General features: G+C 41.7%; 1 protein-coding gene across 1 annotated transcript; it reads right to left on the bottom strand.

Annotated features, from left to right (window-relative positions):
* Nucleotides 1-4,910: 4,910 nt before the first annotated feature.
* Nucleotides 4,911-15,845, bottom strand: LOC121582521 (dorsal root ganglia homeobox protein-like). Its single transcript, XM_041898381.2, has 7 exons — nt 15,671-15,845; nt 15,058-15,184; nt 14,254-14,357; nt 13,864-13,965; nt 10,854-11,029; nt 10,224-10,336; nt 4,911-6,427 (listed from the first exon to the last, which is right to left on the bottom strand). The coding sequence occupies exons 2-7, from the start codon at nt 15,113-15,115 to the stop codon at nt 6,021-6,023; spliced, it is 960 nt and encodes a 319-aa protein (XP_041754315.1). The 5' UTR covers nt 15,116-15,184; nt 15,671-15,845; the 3' UTR covers nt 4,911-6,020.
* Nucleotides 15,846-20,272: the final 4,427 nt, after the last annotated feature.

The following is a 20,272-nucleotide window of genomic DNA, read 5'->3' on the forward strand; positions in this document are numbered from 1 at the left end:
ATCCGAGAGACTCAGCCTTCAAATGAGGTCAACGCCCCGTCAAAGATCACCTACACCCACCCCTACTCCCGGCCCTACTCAAGGAGGAGTGTGGGGGGGGCTATGACAGGCCAGACTCACCCCTGGCCTCCCCTATCACCTCCCCCCTGAATGTCCCTCAGTACCATGTAGACCCCAACTACCCTTCCCCCTCCTCCCTCAGCCTCCCCCAGCCCTTCACCCAGAGTTTAACCCAGAAGAAGGTCCTACAGGACACGGGGTCTGGTCAGTACTTTGTGGTGAAGCTCAAGACCTTCTTTGAACCGGAGACAAGAAAGTACCTCCAGCTGAATGTCCATCAGCCAGGCCAGGTAGGCTCTCTTTCTCAGGCCCAGCCACAGAGTTATCCTCAGTCCCTTCCCGAAGCCTCATACACCCAGCCCCAACCCCAAATGTATCCCCCATACACCCAGCCCCAAGCTCCTCCGGCCAGCCAGCCCTATGTGCTCTACCAGGGGTATCCCCGGAGCTACCATCCCATGCCCGTCTCCTCCCTGCCAACTCACAGGTCTCTCTCTGGGATGTCTGCCTCGGAGGCTCCCACCCAGGATCCCCAGGATCCACAGCCCACAGAGAAAAGTCAGGGTTGGGCAGGGGAGGGGAGTGTACGACACACACACTGCGTACGACACACATAGCCAGATAGACGAGGGCGCAGTGTACGGTGATGATACTAACTCCACCCCCCACTGAGACATCATCACCATGAGCGAGCTGGAGGACTTTGCTATGGATTTTGGTGGCTGGTGACTACACTGATTGACATCTTTTGTTTAATTGAAGCAGTCCTGTCAGTGTCATGTTCATTAGGCACCAAACGAAAGAAAATGGACTAAAATTGACTTTTTCCATTACATGCCCTAATAATGAACACAACCCTGGTCTCTCTAGAGCAGAGTTCCAGCATCATAGACACTGATAAAAGTTGAATAACATTAAATGAAATGAAATAAACCGCAGTGTTTTGAAGCGTTTGATAGCATTTAGATGCAAAAATACAGATTTCACAGAAGCTCAATATATATTTAAAGAAACAGGAGCGATGTGGCTGTATATGTGACTTATTTAAGATCGTTGTCTGTTGTAATTGACTATTTTGTGGTTTTGTTTTCATTAGAAAATGTCTCTCTTCTGAGATGTTTTGTAAAGTTTGCTTTATATTGCTGATGTTGATATTGTTGTAGTTTTGAAGTGCAAGTATGAATTAGATGAAGACTATTTATTATGAACTGTTTTAAAGAAATGTTTACCGTTCCATTTTTGACTGTGATAAATGCTGTTTGCAATATTCTTGTGGAGAAATATGTCATGGTCACCTACAACTTTTACTAATATAAGTGAATAGTGAATAAGAATACAATATTTGACAGTTTTAGTGCTGCTAGTACTTTTAGGAATGAAGTTTGGCAGATTGTAGAAACTAAAGTTCTCATTAGCTACATATGTTATATTTGCTACCATTGTAAACATGGATTAGATAATTTTTTTATTCCACAATTTGGTTGGTGTGCATGAAATATTGTCACACAATTCAGTGACGATTCTGCAACATGGTCTCATTAGAATATTTTAGAATAGTGAAATATGGTGAATTTAATCAACTGTTGTTGTATCACCTAAGCTGAAAGGTCTATTCAAAGTGAACACCAAACATGTATTTATGCAAATATGCAACCACATTGTGCGGCTGTGAAAAAAGCTGATTTGAATCTTGCTGTTTGGTAGATTTGATTTCAATAAATAGATCCACATTTCTGAAGTGAGAAATGTGTACAGGGTGTCTGTCTTTCTGTGAGTTATATAGTGTGAGACAGACTTTTGCAGACAGAATAAAAGCACAGCTTACTTCACTCTATTAACTTTCTTTGTCAGTATTTTGGAAATCTTTCAGAAACACTTTGTAAAGAAGCAAACTTAAACAAAATGTGTTGTTGGTTGGTATTGTTCTTGTTGTTGACAGAATTGGTTATCTATTCTCTGTTGATGGACTCAGTAGCTGACGAAGATACCACCTAGTGGACGTGATCAATACATAACCATGATCCTTCTCTCTCCTCCCCTCCTTCAGTATAACAGTAGATTTGGTGTCCAGACCCTTCATAATCACACTATTTGTGGCCTATTTCAATACACTGTCCTCCCATATGGCCTGCAAAACGCTTCAGTCATTTCTTTTAGTGTATTTATGTATGTATCCCTAAACCTGTGAGAAAGCTGGAAGTCACTCCATCAGTTATCACTGATTAAATTAACCCTACTGAGATGCACCCTAAAAGGCTCTAAGCTCTCAGACTTTGATCAATTCTATAGTGGGTGAAAACAAATCTGAAGCCTAAACCATAAATTATAAGTCCTTGCAATAAATGTGAAATCATATTTTATTTATTTATCCTTTATTTAATCTGGTGTATCCCATTGAAAAATAAATATATTTTGCAATGGAGCAAAATTTGAAAGAATGTTTTTTTCTTTTGTATTGAACCTTTATTTAGGTTAAATAAAGTCCCATTGAGTTCAGGAGACCTCTTTTACAAGCTAACAACATTACCCTCTTGGCCAGGTCTCCCTTGTAAAAGAGGTCTCCTGTCCTCAATGGGACTTTATTTAACCTAAATAAAGGTTAAATACAAAACACAAAATATTCTTTCACATTTTTCTCCTCTGCAAAATATATGTATTTTTCAATGAGATACACCAGATTAAATAAAGGATCAATAAATAAAATATTATTTGGGTCTGATATATGAGACAGGAGTCTGGTCCAGAGCAGAGAGCAGGTCCTTGTCCTCTCCATGCTGAGTCAGATGCCTTCCTGTGGTTATGTTGCTGTCCGGAGCCTGTTGTTACATCTGACAGACAAATGCATTATTCTCTGCTGAGTTAAAATATGCTGCTGGTATACCTTCATCAGAGATGAGTCTAACTGATTCTAATTGATTGGCTTATCGATCATCTCTGATGCAGGAATTAAAAGCAGTGATGATGACGGTGGAGGTTCAGTCTCTTCTCTGACCTGAACACTGTCTGCGCTGTTTCTCTCTGCCGCCGGGTAGAAGTTAGCCCTAACCATTAGGGATGGAAAATATAAAACTGACCTCCGATCAGTATCCAGTTTTAACTTCATCCTGCTGGTTGTCTCTCAGTGTGAAGTGCCCCTGGTCCAGGACATATCTCTCTCTCTCTTTCTGTATCTCAGCATAATGTTTTCATTACTGCAACAATAGAAGCCCATTAACATGGCTGTGTAGAACAGAGTAGAATGCCTGGCCTCTGTATTCACTCTGTCAGTTTGTGTTTCTGGCTGCGCTCCAGTTAATTTAATATAACAATGCTCCACAAAACTGCTGCAGGACTTATTTTAGGTGACAGAGAATTATCATAGATGCCATATGCACAGCGGAGATGTCAACAGCAACTTGACTTGTTTATGGCATATTAAAGCAGTGAATTATGAGTGCTATACAGAACTTATGATGATCGGAACCAGTATAAGGCCTGAATCCTTTTTTTAATGATTCAATTCCAAAACCACTGTAGTCAATTTGGAGAGATTTAAATGTTTTGTCTGTATCCTTTGTGAGTTTTAGACCGTATGTCAATGTCAGCCACATGATATAATAAATGTTCCATTTTGGGTAACAGTGTACATTTGTTATAATAAGTATTGGTATAATAAGTACACACAATATAACCATTGTTATAATAAGTGTATACAATATTATAATTCACTGCCATGTCATTGGGTTTTTCAAACGCATACATTTACATATTACCATATTAGGATATGATTAATCAAGTCATCCTTGATTGGGCTTGATTGGATAATAGATATTCTGAAAAATATGTGCTACAATGACTGGAGTAATGCAAAAATACAAATAACTAGTTGAACTTGCCTTTCCTCACTGTATAAATCTGGCCAACATTTCAATGTTACATGAGTGGCATTGCTACTTAGTTTAGATGAGTTTAGATGAGTTTGGAAAACACAATCACTGGTCAAAAGTTTTGAATGGAAGCATCACAATTGTATCGACATTTTAGAGTATAATCATGCACACTCAACAAACTACATGCATAGCTCTTTGTTTCATATGAGGTTTTACTTGTTTTGTTTAAAAAGTGTAAAACAAAATAAGCCAGAGAGAAGTCTTGCTCATACAAACACACTAACAATATAACTCAATGACTCAAAGATTCAATTAAATCTTCACTTTATTAATATATATGAACTATGCACAGCATGCAGTCGATTTCAGTGTGAAAGACAAGAGAGAGAGAGATGAAAGAAAGATACAGGGGGAAATATAGAAAGGAATAGAAAGGGAGATAGTTACAGAACAAGAGGAATAGAGAAAGAGAGTGGGAGAGAGAGGAATAGAAAGAGATAGAATAAAAGAGTGAGTGCTCCCCATCCAGGCCTTCTGACATTATCTCCCTCCTCCATGTCACCAGGGTGTCTCCCTCATCATTAATTATTAACCCAGTACTTTGTGGTGATACATAATTCACCATCAATTATTAATGCTAATGTGTATGTAGTTTACTTAATTGCGTTATTGACTAACAAAAGTAATTTCCTGAAAATCCTCAAGGACACAAATTGAATCAGCCTAAGTCCTGGTCTCTGTGTGATCTCTCTCGCTGTGGTTAAATATTCTCCATCTGATCGGCTGGGGTCTTATTTATCAGCCAATCTGATGAACCATGAAGGAGCTTCTGGGTGTTTAAAAAAGTGTTTTGTAAATATACATTTAGGCATTAATAATTAGCATGTATCATGTTTAATGGGTTATAGTAACCTGGCGAGAGAGAAAGAGAGGGAGACAGAAAGAGAGGGAGAGAGAGAGGGGAGGCATGTGAGAGAGAGGGAGAGGTGGAGAAGACTAGAGAGAGGCAGCAAGAGACAGAGAGCGAGAGAGGGAGAGAGAGAGAAAAGAAAAGCAGTGAGTGGCGTTGGCGTTCCTAAAAGTAAATAAATAATAAGTACAATGATCGCTCTCGTCTCTCTCCAGCTTTAAGGGAAGCTGATGAATAATGGATAGGAGCAGATGGCCGTGGCGGGACGCAACAGGAGAGAATACATCTTTAATTGTTTTAGAGAACATGTCACAACAGGACTAAAGTGATCCGGGTTCGGCTAATGCTAGTAACACTACAGACATACTAACAGACTGAATAGATATTAGCAACAGCCCTGATATCAACACCACTGTTGTGTCATATCTATTAGCCAAGGGACCGGGAAGCAACATAAGCTTCAACTGTGGCACTTTAACATCGATGTGAAAATGTATACGTTGATTCATGTGCACTGTCCCTGTCAGTTAAACAAGATAAATAAATCATTAGTTGGAGTTCTCTCTGGTCGCTGGCCTAAAAGCCTGAACAATGATGACCATAGCTTGTCAATATTTCACGTTGTGCTTTACATGTGTTCATAAGAAGACAAACATAACATGTTACATTGTCTGGTGACGTTCTGTAACACAATACTCTAATAATACACAAGGGAGAGTGTAGCCAAGATGAGAGAGAAAGAGAAATGCCTCAGATTCACATCAGCCAGGGTCTCTTTCACACACAAGCACACACACACACAAGCGCACACGCACATGAACACACACACACACAAACACACACACAATGTATTCAAGTTATCCCTTTTAGAGTCCATTATAAAGGTTCAGCAACAGCCCCATGACATTCAGCAATATTCACCCACAATAAATAAATCACAATCAAATAAATATCTTGATAGTTAAATCCATATAGTATGATATCTGGGTAACCACTCCTCTCCCTGCTCCAGTAGGAATAGGTCCATAGTTGTGCTTTAGGGGGAGTAGGGAGAGGGAACGTGGTCATAACAACAGACACAGTCACACCACAGGAGTTAAAGTCCCAGTCCATCCGTCTGTCTGTACATCCTCACTGTCCGTACGTCGGTCTCCTCTGGGCAGCGACACAGACACACACACTCACTTTTTCTCGAGTGGTTCCTTGGGGCAGAGGGGGTGTTTGTCAGACCCACTACCCTGAGTCGGGGTCTTGGAGACTGGGCTGAGAGTAAGTCCGCCCCCTGCTCCTCTCCCCACGGCTCCAGAGACGCCCGACACTGATCCAGATATAACTCCCAGGGCAGGGCCCATCCCGGGCCTTGTCAACCCATTCCCGGAAACCCCGACCTCGGACAGGCCTCCTACTCCAGCACCATGCCCATGGCCAGCCCCCAGCAGGTTGGCTGACTGCAGCACGGCCTCAGAGTGCTCACGGGCCTTCATCCGCAGGGCTGCCACGCTGGCTGTACGGTTGCCCTGACAACCATAGGGGGGCAGGAAGGACAGGCCCATTGGGTCAGGAACACAGCAAGAGCACAGACCACCTCCTGGTTATACACACACACACACACAGAAATAAACACACAGGTCAGGGTCAGGAAATTGTTTAAGGGTTTCTTACAAATACAGTAGGGTATGTATATCATCACCACCACCATCACCATCCTCCTCCTCTCCTCTTACCATTGAGTGTGTTAGTTGTGTTAACTGTTAAGGTTACTACAAGCTTCACTCCGTTGATCTACCTGCATACATATACACTATATATACAAGAGTTTGCGGACACCCCTACAAATTAGTGGATTCAGCTATTTTAGCCACACCCATTACTGACAGGTTTATAAAATCTAGCACACAGCCATGTAATCTCCATAGACAAACATTGGCAGTAGAATGGCCGTACTGAAGAGCTCAGTGACTTTCGTCATAGGATGCCACCTTTCCAACAAGTACGTTAGTCAAATTTCTGTCCTGCTAGAACTGCGCCGGTCAACTGTAAGTGCTGTTATTGTGAAGTGGAAACATCTAGGAGCAACATCAGCCGCGAAGTGGTAGGCCACACAAACTCAGAGAACGGGACCGCCGAGTGCTGAAGCTCATAGCGCATAAAAATCGCCTGTCCTCGGTTGCAACACTCAGATCCGAGTTCCAAACTGTCTCTGGAATAAAAATAAATAAATAAATTGGTCATTTAGCAGACGCTCTTATCCAGAGCGACTTACAGGAGCAATTAGGGTTAAGTGCCTTGCTCAAGGGCACATCGACAGATTTTTCACCTAGTCGGCTCGGGGATTAGAACCAGCGACCTTTCGGTTACTGGCACAACGCTCTTAACCACTAAGCTACCTGCCGCCCCAGGACAGCAATGTCAGCACAATAACTGTTCATCTGGAGCTTCATGAAATGGGTTTCCTTGGCCGAGCAGCCTCACACAAGCCTAAGATCACTATGCGCAATGCCAAGCGTGGAGTGGTGTAAAGCTCGCCGCCATTGGACTCTGAAGCAGTGGAAACGCGTTCTCTGGAGCGATGAATCACGCTTCACCATCTGGCAGTCCGACGGACAAATCTGGGTTTGGCGGATGCCAGGAGAACGCTACCTGCCGAATGCATAGTGCCAACTGTAAAGTTTGGTGGAGGAGGAATAATGGTCTGGGCTGTTTTTCATGGTTCGGGCTAGGCCCCTTAGTTCCAGTGAAGGGAAATCTTAATGCTACAGCATACAATGATACTCTAGACGATTCTGTGCTTCCAACTTTGTGGCAACAGTTTAGGGAAGGCAGTATCCTGTTTCAGCATGACAATGCCCCCGTGCACAAAGCTAGGTCCATACAGAAATGGTTTGTCGAGATCGATGTGGAAGAATTTGACTGGCCTGCACAGAGCCCTGACCTCAACCCCATCAAACACCTTTGGGATGAATTGGAACGCCGACTGCGAGCCAGGCCTAAATGCCCACCATCAGTGCCCAACCTCACTAATAATCTTGTAGCTGAATGGAAGCAAGTCCCCGCAGCAATGTTCCAGCATCTAGTGGAAATCCTTCCCAGAAGAGTGGAGGCTGTTATAGCAGCAAAGGGGGGACCAACTCCATATTAATGCCCATGATTTTGGAATGAGATATTCAACGAGCAGGTGTCCACATACTTTTGGTCATACAGTATATATTATATTCTTATACTTGCCGGTTTAACGTAAAACATTATCCCAGTTTGATATGCTGCTTGTGTATTCATTCCGATATCAGCTCAAAATAGAGCGTCATCATGTTTAGTTCACAGAGAAAAAAACACACGAGCTAGTTGGCTACAGCAGGTTATACCATTTCACAATAGCCTGGAATCACTAGTTATTACACTACCAGACAAAAGTTTGGACACACCTACTCATTCAAGGGTTTTTCTTTATTTTTACTATTTTTTACACTGTAGAATAATAGCGAAGACATCAAAACTATGAAATAACACATGGAATCATGTAGTAACCAAAAAAGTGTTAAACAAATCAAAACATATTTTAGATTTTAGATTCTTCAAATAGCCACCCTTTGCCTTGATGACAGCTTTGCACACTTTTGGCATTCTCTCAACCAGCTTCATGAGGTAGTCACCTGGAATGCATTTCAATTAACAGGTGTGCCGCCTTAAACGTTAATTTCTGGAATTTCTTTCCTTCTTAATGCGTTTGAGCCAATCAGTTGTGTTGTGACAAAGTATTGGAGGTATACAGAAGATAGCCCTATTTAGTAAAAGACCAAGTCCATATTATGGCAAGAACAACTCAAATAAGCAAAGAGAAACGACAGTCCATCATTACATTAAGACATGAAGGTCAGTCAATACGGAACATTTCAAGAACTTTGAAAGTTTCTTCAAGTGCAGTCGCAAAAACCATCAAGCGCTATGATGAAACTGGCTCTCATTAGGACCATAACAGGAACGGAAGACCCAGAGTTACCTCTGCTGCAGAGGATAAGTTCATTAGAGTTACCAGCCTCAGAAATCGCAGCCCAAATAAATGCTTCACAGAGTTCAAGTCACAGACACATCTCAACATCAACTGTTCAGAGGGGACTGTGTGAATCAGGCCTTCATGGTCGAATTGCTGCAAAGAAACCACTACTAAAGGACACCAATAATAAGAAGAGACCTGCTTGGGCCAAGAAACAAAAGCAATGGACATTAGACCGGTGGAAATGTGTCATTTGGTCTGGAGTCCAAATCTGAGATTTTTGGTTAAAACCACTGTGTCTTTGTGAGACGCGGTGTGGGGGAACGGATGATCTCCGGATGTGTATTTCCCACCGTAAAGCATGGAGGAGGAGGTGTTATGGCATGGGGGTGCTTTGCTGGTGACACTGTCTGTGATTTATTTAGAATTCAAGGCACACTTAACCAGCATGGCTACCACAGCATTCTGCAGTGATACGCCATCCCATCTGGTTTGGGCTTAGTGGGACATTTGTTTTCAACAGGACAATGACCCAACACACCTCCAGGCGGTGTAAGGGCTATTTTACCAAGAAGGAGAGTGATGGAGTGCTGCATCAGATGACCTGGCCTCCACAATCCCTCGACCACAACCACATTGAGATGGTTTGGGATGAGTTGGACGGCAGAGTGAAGGAAAAGCAGCCAACAAGTTCTCAGCATATGTGGGAACTCCTTCAAGACTGTTTGAAAAGCATTCCAGGTGAAGCTGGTTGAGAGAATGCCAAGAGTGTTCAAAGCTGTAATTACATATACCTCATTTAGCAGACGCTCTTATCCAGAGCGACTTACAAATTGGTGCATCAAGGCAAAGGGTGGCTATTTGAAGAATCTCAAATATTAAATATATTTTGATTTGTTTAACACTTTTTTGGTTACTACATGATTCCATGTGTTATTTCATAGTTTTGAAGTCTTCACTATTATTCTACAATGTAGAAAATAGTAAAAATAAAGAAAAACCCTTGAATGAGTAGGTGTGTCCAAACTATTGACTGGTACTGTACTTCTAAACAAAATAACTTTTTTGGTGGATTCTTGTTGTTTGGTGTACTGTTTCAACAGTTGCTGAGATTATATTTGGTTATCAATGCAAAATAGGCTACTTTGATGAATAGCGTATATAGCCTATAGATCAGATCAAGGAATCAAGCGACAACACTGCACCCACAGCTGCAGAAGGAATGATATGGCACATCTTATTTTTCAGGTAGTACAAAAGTATGTTGAATGCCGGAGCGTATCTACAAGGAGCCACCCCTTTTGTGATGAAAAACAACATTGCAACACTGCGCTACGTTCTGAATCTTGCGTCTCCGTAGAGCTTGTAGTAAGCTTTAGCTGTGTTAACTTACCCTTCATTGTGGCAACGTGCGACAGAGCCTGGGCATAGGTGGCTGAGTTCAGGAGGGTCCCTGGTAGACAGGATGGGAAGAACGGCCCGCCAGGACCCACCGCTCGGTTTATACTGTGGGGAGAGAGAGGAGGGAGGTTCGTTTAAAATGACTCAGAGCAGAGATAAGAGATTATGGTTATCTTGCAACTGAAGGAAAGTGAAGAGGAGGGGAAGAGGAGTGGGTTAGCATTTGTGGTGAATGAATCACGTGTAGAAGGTCGGATGTAAACAACAAGCAAATAACTGAGATTTCAGCACCACGGACAGCTGCACACTCAGAATCCTGTGATCTGTTGTTGAGCACCACGTAACAGTGGACAGCTGCCGTGAGGTACAGCTGCAACGTTACTGGCCCCTGGGAGAGTGAGATTTCAGCACCATGGAAAGTGGCTAAATCAGAATCCCCAAATTCAGGCATTCAGCACCACATAACAGCGTCAACGTCACCGGCTACTGGTAAAAAAATAAATAATAATTGTCATGGGAGAAGAGGCCTAACTCTGAAAGGGAACGATCCCCACAAACTCATCCCTGTCCCCATGCACCAATGTCCCTGTCCCCACCTATGTCCCCATCCCTGTTCTCTCACCTCTGCTGCATCTCCAGAGGTTCCTTCTGTTTCCTGCTCTGGTCCACAGGACACTGGGAGTTCAGACTCCTGGACGGAGGAGTGCCTCCCTCGTTCATCTGCTCCTTACCTCCGTCGGGGTCTGTACTCCCTCTTTCCGTCTTCCTCCACTTGGCCCTGCGATTCTGGAACCACACCTAGACAGGAGGAGAGGAGGAAAAAAATAAATGTTGCTCCATGCACTCTCTCTCCCTTGTGCAATTTAAAGTAGTCTAATCAATACCTGCTTTTGTATGTTGAAATTTTGTTCAGTCTCATCGAGATAAAATCATTTTTCAAAAGAGACACAGCATCTTTGTATTTATGCACCCAGGAGTGGAAGGTACTATTCAGTCTGTCAGAAAATTGACAGATTTCATTAATCATGTCTCAGCACTGAAATATGGACACGGTCTATTGTGTCTTATTATCCAATGTATCAAAAATTCATGTCATTTTTGGTTCATGATAATATAAAGATAAAAATGTCCCTGTGTGTGTGTGTGAGTGTGTGTGAGTGTGCGTGTGTGTTGGACCAAAGCTCTTTGCCTGAGTGACTTTGCACTGCAACTTCTCCCAAACTTCACCCACCCATAGTCTCCAGCCCGCCACATACTGCCAACTACTATATCCTAATTGAATGAAGGTCATTGCCTATAACAACATTTAATTGAGCAATTTTTCATTATCATATTTTAATGACTTCCCACTGACAGTCGGTGCCTGAGTGAGAGAACTGTGATTAAGTCGTTTATTCCCCTATTTAGTGATTGTTTGACAACATCAGATTCGATTAAGACTACGCTCGCGCACGCATTAATCATGATGTGTGTGAATGGAATTGGTTGGAGGGGGGTGCGAATCAGAACAACGGCATGCGACCTGCACGTGGGACAGAACAGTCACTATTGTATGACGAGCCGAGGTACAATGATGTCAACATCCAAACAAAATGAATCGCATTCAGTCGATGTAAAAGAAAAGGACAACAGTTTGGTTTAGTGACAGGACAACAATATGGCGGCTTGTTGTCATTGTGAGACGACTATCTCACCCCTGCACCTTACAGCACCTTATAGCTAAAGAGTCGTGATCCCGTCCCTCTGAATGGCCGGTAATTGCTACATTAATCTCCATTTAGCACGTGCTTTAAGTAGGGGGGAAATCCATTGACATGCACAGCACAATAAAGACAAGCCAACAACACTACAACCGAAAGGACATTTATTTTCTAATAATAATGTCCCTGTATGCTGCAGCCGATTCATGTTCAGATTTAATAATAAGAATGTTGTAATCGGATTAGAACAGAATAATTTGTTTACAATCCCTAATTTACAGCTTGGGATTCCATTATCCTGCGCGCTGTCGGCTTTAAGCGATAGTAAGATGACCCAGGGGAAGCAAAGCCTAACTATTATATTTCCTACAATTAGATCTGCGCTCACAACAAAACCCAAAAGCAAATCTGGAATGCATGGAATTACATACAGGACACACTGAATTCAATTACAACTGGACAAGTTTATAACCAAGCATATGTGGAGGGCAGGGTCAGAATATAAATGGACAAATTTAAAAATAATGTTAAGGTGTGTTTGTGGGTGTGCATGTGTGGGTGTGAGCGTGTACATCCTTAATGCTGTCTTAACATTTGTATCTACTGCTGTCTTTAAAAGCATCCCTTATGCTTCTTTTTTTCCGAGCCATGGAAATGGACACCCGTGGATGATGCATTTATTTTGTACCTTTGAGATGTGGACAAATTAGTGAAGAACATTATCGCTGGTTAATTATGAATGACCGATTAATCAACCTAATCTAATATTCACCATTATGTTGATGTTATTAAAACCTCTTAAATGTAACTAAATGTAATCGAAAATATAATCTACTTCATCCCCAAAAGTAATCATTTATCATGAGAGGGCCATAAACAATAACTAGTAATGCTGCATACTCCAAGAAAGGTTAAAATCTCACCTTTCTGGTAAAAAATAGTTATACATTGCTAAGGTGTAGTCACTTTTGAGGACACAAGCTCAAGTACACAGTACAAATATGATAACAATATGAAAATATTAAATATTTTATATGACGTAATTCCTATTAAACAAAACTGTATGAATAAGGCTTGAAATGACTTATATTTGTTCTAAATATAGTATAATAAATATATAAAATGACTAACTATAAGATGTCACCTTCCATATAACTGTAAAATACACATTTGTATATGTAGTGTTAGAGAAAATGTCCATATTTTCTAAAGGTCTCTCTTGATCAAAACGTCTGACCCCATCGCTGTGAACATCTCACAGAGCTCTAACATGGCTTCCTGAACTCATTAGGAACTCGCCTTTCATCTCATATTAATCTTGTCCGTCTATGACAAACAGAAGGTGTTTTTTGTTTAGAATCTATTAATTATTTTAGATTACTGGCTATAAATCGATCTCTGAATGTGCTACAGTGAAGGAATCACTCTCTTCTACTGCGTTATGATGTAAGGATTGCAGGCATATGTGTTGTTAGTGGCTGTGACATAGGGTTTAGCCTGGAGTTGATGGACAGTCGGAAGAGCAAATTAAATGGTAGGAGGGACATCCCAGCTTCAAGTGGTGTCAGTTTTCACATCCTGCTTCACACCAGCAAAAGAGACATACTCCTGTGTCTGTGAGAATCAGGGCTACTGCTCTATGCAATCCATTCCAATGTACAGTGTCCACAGATTGATTTATAAGTGAAAATGTCGGTGGTAACCAGTACCAGAACCACACAGATCCCCAAAACAGAGGACTTTATATCGAAGTGGATAAATTATTAATGCTCATCAAGAGAATGACAGAGTGCCTAGTGTGTGTGTGTGTGTGTGTGTGTGTGTGTGTGTGTGTGTGTGTGTGTGTGTGTGTGTGTGTGTGTGTGTGTGTGTGTGTGTGTGTGTGTGTGTGTGTGTGTGTGTGTGTGTGTGTGTGTGCGTGTGTGTGCTCACCTGGACACGCGCCTCAGTCAGGTTGATCTTCATGGCCAGTTCCTCACGTGTGAAAACATCGGGGTAGTGAGTCTGCGCAAACACAGCCTCCAAAGCCTCCAACTGTGAAAGGGGAAAATATAATATGCTGAGTTTTAAAGTTATGCGAGTTTATTATTCATGTTAATAACACTACACACAATTGTATATTTGACTAGCCTATGTATGCAACAAAATGCTATGCAAGCAATAAGGAAGTGCAATATTTTATTTTTATGGTGGAAATAATGACAAGCGTCATCATAATAATCGTTATCATCATTATTATGGAATATTACATGTGTATAGCCTAGCTAGCTTGACACATGGTTTTGTTCGCACTGGATTAAATTCGTTATAATTGGTTGCTACCTGTTGTAGAGTAAATGTTGTTCTATTTCTCCGCTGTTTTCTCCGCAGAAAGCCGTCATCAAAATCACCTGCTGACGCATGGTTGGCAAACCCGTTGGTGTTCACTGGAAACATAACAACATCATCTAAGAAATGTTCCAATACAAATACTTGTTGATATAAATGAATTGAATATAATTTCGTTTGTTTTCACTTCAAACCCAACATGGAAACACTTTGCAACATATTTTACCAACAAAAATAACAAACCTAAATCGAACGGAATACTAATTAAGCAGGAGTTTATTTTTAGGATGTGAATAAATAGGATGGCCCATTGAAACGGGCTATGATCTAGTGTATTCATGTTATTAGAGCCATGCAAACATTGATGTCCCGGTCTGAGAGGCATGACACCAAAACACATGTGGCCGCAGACGGGACAACACACCTGCCTCAGCCCCGGGGCTACACACACACACACACACACACACACACACACACACGCACACACACACACACACACACACACACACACACAGACACACTTTATTTACCACAATGAAATAAAGTGATACAAATATGTTATTCAGATGTTTGCAGTTTTCATGAGTCATTCAACTTAAACCACTCTTCTTACAGCCTATTCGGGAGTAGCATTAGGCTACAAATATTTAAACTTGATTGCAAAGATAGAGAAGTTATAGAGTGATATAGTTATAAACGTGCTTTTCGCAAATAAAACAACTGTCAACACGTTCTAGCCTATCTATTGCGAAGCAGTCAAAAGTTGCTGCATTGTAGGCTACGGTCTAGCCTACTTACGCGTATTAGTCCGACAGCATTCTCCATCCAGCTGAGGGGGACAGTGGAAGTAAAACATGATGGTTTTCTAGGTGGCTTCGTTTATCTGTGGATCTGTGTGGACGAAAGCCCGATGTCACGGAGAAATCTGAAAATAAACCAAATCATTTTAGTTGCTGATCAGAGCATATCGGGTCCAGATGTGTCCAAGCTGTCTGTATGAATATTTGACAGTAGTGGAACGGGCCAAAATACAAACTGCGTAATCAGTGAAATTATTATAGTGCTCATATTACAATGACAAAATAGAAAAAAGAAAAAAAAACTCCACAAAACTCCCTGCTCTTCCCCCAGATAAACGAGCTATAAAAGTAAGTAAACAAACCATGCCAAAGCCATGTGCTCACTCCAAAGTTATTTGCTGAGATGAATCCTCATCAACATAGTCAATTAGGATAAGACAGGGCGGCACTCACCAAATGTTTTAAAGAGACAAATCAGAAATAATGCCCAGTTGCCTCTTGCAATAGCAGTAAAATAAATGATTGTTAATGATATACGAAAGATGTAGCCTATATATGATAGAAAATGGTAGATAGGCCTATCTGATAGATATTCCCGCTGTCTGAGATACCTGCTGAGTATTTGTCTTGCGCTGGTCCAGGGAGCAAGGAGGAGAGGATGCTGAGAGGGCGCGAGAAGTTTCCTGTTTGTCTCAGGAACCGGCAGTTCCACTTCCAGTCACAGTCTCTCTCTCTCTCTTTCTCTCTCTTTCTCTCTGTCCCACTATCTCTACAACCTCTCTCACTCTCGCCATTTCTCACTCCCCTCTTTCCCCCTCAACATCCCTCTCTGAGTTCATTTTCTTTTTACTCTCTCTCTCTCTCTCTCTCTCTCTCTCTCTCTCTCTCTCTCTCTCTCTCTCTCTCTCTCTCTCTCTCTCTCTCTCTCTCTCTCTCTCTCCCTCCCTCTATCTCTCTCTCTCTCTCTCTCTCTCTCTCTCTCTCTCTCTCTCTGGGAGTGTCCAGATGTCTACAGCGTTTTGAGGCTTCAGCTCGTGCTGCCTTTAGAATCTCACGCCTAATTGGTTCTAATCGGATTACCGCGGCTTTGTCTTCTCACTGTGAGTGGGACCATCTCGGTGTGTGTGTGTGTGCGTCAGGGGCCGACCCGGGTAGGAAACAACTCTCCCAGGTAGCTTATCTGAGAATTAAAATATTTTCCCCCTGCAGATTACTCTGCTGTTATACCAGTGGTTATTCCCTGACCATAAAAACACACATACACACAGCCGGTGCACTTCTTTATTTGGTTGCTTCTATGTTGGGTTTGAGATTGACTGCCGGGCCATTAATTGCTCGTTAGGTGGGTTACCGGGTCCACTTTACAAGGGGCTGGCATATTATAACATTTACAACGCCCAGAATTTTGATTTTCTTCACAGCAAGGGGTCTCACGATTTATATCGCTTCCGCAGATAAACATATACCACAGGACCCTTTCAATTAGTTTTAAAGCGCATCAGGGACATCACAGCGCAGACGCCGGAGTCTTTATGGAGAGGCGAAATGAGGCTCCAAACTGCAGCTGAAATTTGGAAGAGAAGGGTGGGATTGGATCAACGCACATAAGATGCAGAGAAGCCCATCTAATGGCGGGTAATTGGGTCTGTAATATCATTACAGTCGGGTAATGGCCAGTTACTGCCCGTGCGTTATTAAGAGCTTCCCTTGTGAGCAGCATTTATGATATTAAAGGGGGGATATAATGATATTTTGGTTATTAAATGCGTGTAATTAATTTATGCACTGCTGAAAATAAAGTTGTTATTACGACCACGGTGAGATGCGAGGAGAAAATTGAAATCAAATAACTGTTACTCCAAAGGTTGGTCTATACGTTCTTACACTGACAGGAGTGTGTTACACTCTTAGAAGAAAAGGTTCTATATATAACGTCAAAGAACCCTTTTGTGTGTGTGTGTGTGTGTGTGTGTGTGTGTGCGCGTGCGTCAGTAAAGACACCTTGTCAAGTGGTCTGTCAGTGTAAAAACTACAACTCTCTGTCACTCCACTGTTACTCACATAAAGCGAAGAATTGAGAATAAGGATGACGACAGGAGGAGCCATTTCTGAGTTCGTTTGTTTCGACTGATAATAAATAATTCTACTAAGACTTTTGACCTAATAGTAAGTAGTAAGCCTATTGACAACCCACAAGCCAAAACCCCACACGACACCATTAGGCATTTCAACACCATGGTCAGCGCCACCGAGGACACGCGCTCTCTCTCTTTCTCTGATTGATGCCTCTCCTGAAACGGTTTGTGAAAAATAGCCAATAATAGTTGCACAAGTCTACTTATTGTTTTGGAATTGGGACACCTGTTTTTCTCGAGCTTAGTTTTGTACACAGGGAAAGATATGCTCCAAAAGAAAATCCTCAAGTGAGCTCAAAGGACTATAAAGCGATCAATATTTGATTCCAAAATACTTTTTTTTGTGTATTTTGGACGAACCACTATACTGTATTTTCCCATGTATGCATACACGAAGCAAGCTCTGTATGATATTTATATCATTGATAGTAACATTTACATAATAGTTAATATGGGTTAATAGTGGTTGGGTTAAATCGTTGCTCAGAGGTTGTAAAAGGCAGGTGTGATTTAAGAGAGCCCATGTGACCTGCTACTGCTGTGTGTAGTAGAAAGGGGATTAACTTATATAAAAGAAAAGCTATTTTGAAAGAAAACCTTGAAGCTAAATTATAAATCGATATTTTCTACGGAGTATAAGTATGTGGTTGAGACTATAACATTCGAAAATTGGGTTCTCACTACAATTAGAAAAAATCAAATACAGTACACATGACTACACTTGTGAGATGTATTCCATCATTATGACATGCACAGTCATGTTATTGTGTCTATAAAAGTTGGCATGTAGCTTTACATTTCTATCTACACTAACTGCCAGGTATAGAGGTAGATCGGGTTTGATTTAGTCAGTTATTACGATGTAGGAATATTTCTCCACATGTTTACCCTTGGCTTTAGAAAATCAAGTTGTTCAACAGCCTTAAAAAAACAGAAAAAATAAAGTGTCTTACTTTGTTTGTAGATAGGAGAGCAGGTAGTATAGGAGAGCATTTTAATTTACCACCCGGTTGATATTTACAAGAAAAAGATGATCCAACTAAATTCATTCATTTATTCATTAATTAACTTTTGTTTCAATATTATTGTTCCAATAGCAGCACAAATATTATTTTTAGAATATTACAAAATCCAACCTTAACATGGCATTGGACAGTTTAATACCTTAAATATCCATTGTAATACTAATACATACTGTATATGTTATTTTCCACCGCTGAGTCAATCTCTGTTGCAACTTCAATTACATGTAAAACGGCTGAATTCAAGTAAATCCTATAAACAACAAAACAAAGAAATAAACAAAACAAAACACATTTCTGGAATTCCACCAGCGGACATTAATAGCACCCCACTCCCCCCCAACCCAACTACTACTACTACAGTAACTCAGGTCCCCCTCTCTTCTCTTCCCTCTCTGTGATCTCTCTTGCTTCTCTCCTCCCCATCAGTCGAAGCCCACATGCCTCCTCCTCTGCCTCACCCTCTTTACACTCCTTTTCCCTCTCTTCCTCACAGGTATCAGTAATCAGATTTGAGTGTCCTCCCCCCTCCAGGAGGGCCCGAGGGGGCACGTGGACACCCATCCTCCTCCTCCTCTTCCACTCCATCCCCTTTTCTCTGGGGCAGGCTGAGGCGGTTCCTAGCTTTAATGCAGGCCAGCAGAGTGGAGGAAGAGGGGGGCAGTAGTAGAGGAAGAGTCTGCCCCCTCTGCTCCCTCCACCCCCTCTCCACTGAAGTGACACCCCAGGATGGGTTTCTTGGCAATGGTTTTCTTGATGATGGCAGCGTCCTACACAGACAGAGCAGACACACTGGGTTAGAACATAGAACAGAATTATGGAGAACGTGGGGAACAGAGAATGCTTGAGAATACTTTACTTTCAGTAGTGGACGATCCAGCCTACCTACGGAGGAGGAGCTATGACTATCGAAAACGACGAGGAGCGCCGTGGCCTGTCTCTCTACCTCCCTTCTTGTCTGTACCATCTATGCTCCCTTCTCTCAAGATACAGTATTACCTTTCTGAACTGCCTATCATCTAAAGCTGTGGAAGACCATCGCCCAAGAACTGCCAGATCCCTACATTTGTTTTGTTAAATAGTTTTTTGTTTATTTAGTTTTTAAAGTGACTTTGAGATTCCACTTGCAATGAAAAGTGCTATATAAAATAAATGTATTATTATTATTATTATTATTATTATTATTATTATTGTTATTATTATTATTATCATTATATGATTCAGCAGGATCGTGTTCATTAGGCACCAAATGGAGGAAAACAGACCGAAACAGGAGGGGGCTATCTAGAATAAGAAATACTACTTTTCATTTCCACTGAATTATTTTAATAACGTTTCCATTTGTGTGCCCTACTGTACACAACCCTGATCTGATACAAATATGTTTTCTGTCAGCACATCTGTTCTACCACTTTGGTGTTGAGGTGTGTAGTTACCTTGCATTTGTCCTGAGCTGAGGCAGCTGTAGCAGGAGGAACAGACAGCAACATATTCTTCTTCTGACCAAACCTTTTCCTGTTGACAGAGACACACAACAACACACACATTAAACTACAATACCCATAAAACTCCCTTCAATGTAGCAGTCTACAGTGTTTGCCTGTGTATATGTATGTGTTTGTGTTAGCCTGTGTGTGTTAGGCTGTGTGTGTGTGTGCATGTTAGTGTGTGTAAGTGTGTTAACCTGTGTGTACGTGTGTGTGTGTGTGTGTGTGTGTGTGTGTGTGTTTACATGCGTCCATGTACGTGTGTGATTGTGTGGGTGCGTGCGTGTTTGTGTGTACCTGACTGGGGCTGGTGGAGATCTGTTGTAGGGCAATCAACAGTGTTGTCTGGAGACCTTCAGAAATGTTTAGTTACTCTGTTAGCTTCAGCCTCCACCGGGACAAAGTCTGTGTTAGATGCCTCCATCATGGAGTCATGCTGCATCACATTGTGGATACCTGGAGAGAAGGAGAGACAGAGAGAGAGAGAGAGAGAGAGAGAGAGAGAGAGAGAGAGAGAGAGAGAGAGAGAGAGAGAGAGAGAGAGAGAGAGAGAGAGAGAGAGAGAGAGA

This window comes from Coregonus clupeaformis, chromosome 1, assembly GCF_020615455.1.
Source record: "Coregonus clupeaformis isolate EN_2021a chromosome 1, ASM2061545v1, whole genome shotgun sequence".
NCBI lineage: Eukaryota > Metazoa > Chordata > Actinopteri > Salmoniformes > Salmonidae > Coregonus > Coregonus clupeaformis.

What these genes read in the sequence shown, in the direction of transcription:
- LOC121582521 (XM_041898381.2), bottom strand. Translation starts at nt 15,115, where the DNA reads ATGTTTTACTTCCACTGTCCCCCTCAGCTGGATGGAGAATGCTGTCGG. An exon ending in ATGCTGTCGGACTAATACGC is followed by an intron (nt 14,358 to 15,057) that starts GTAAGTAGGCTA and finishes TTATGTTTCCAG; the next exon opens with TGAACACCAACGGGTTTGCC. An exon ending in GCACGTTGCCACAATGAAGG is followed by an intron (nt 6,428 to 10,223) that starts GTAAGTTAACAC and finishes GTGTATAACCAG; the next exon opens with GAGGTGGTCTGTGCTCTTGC.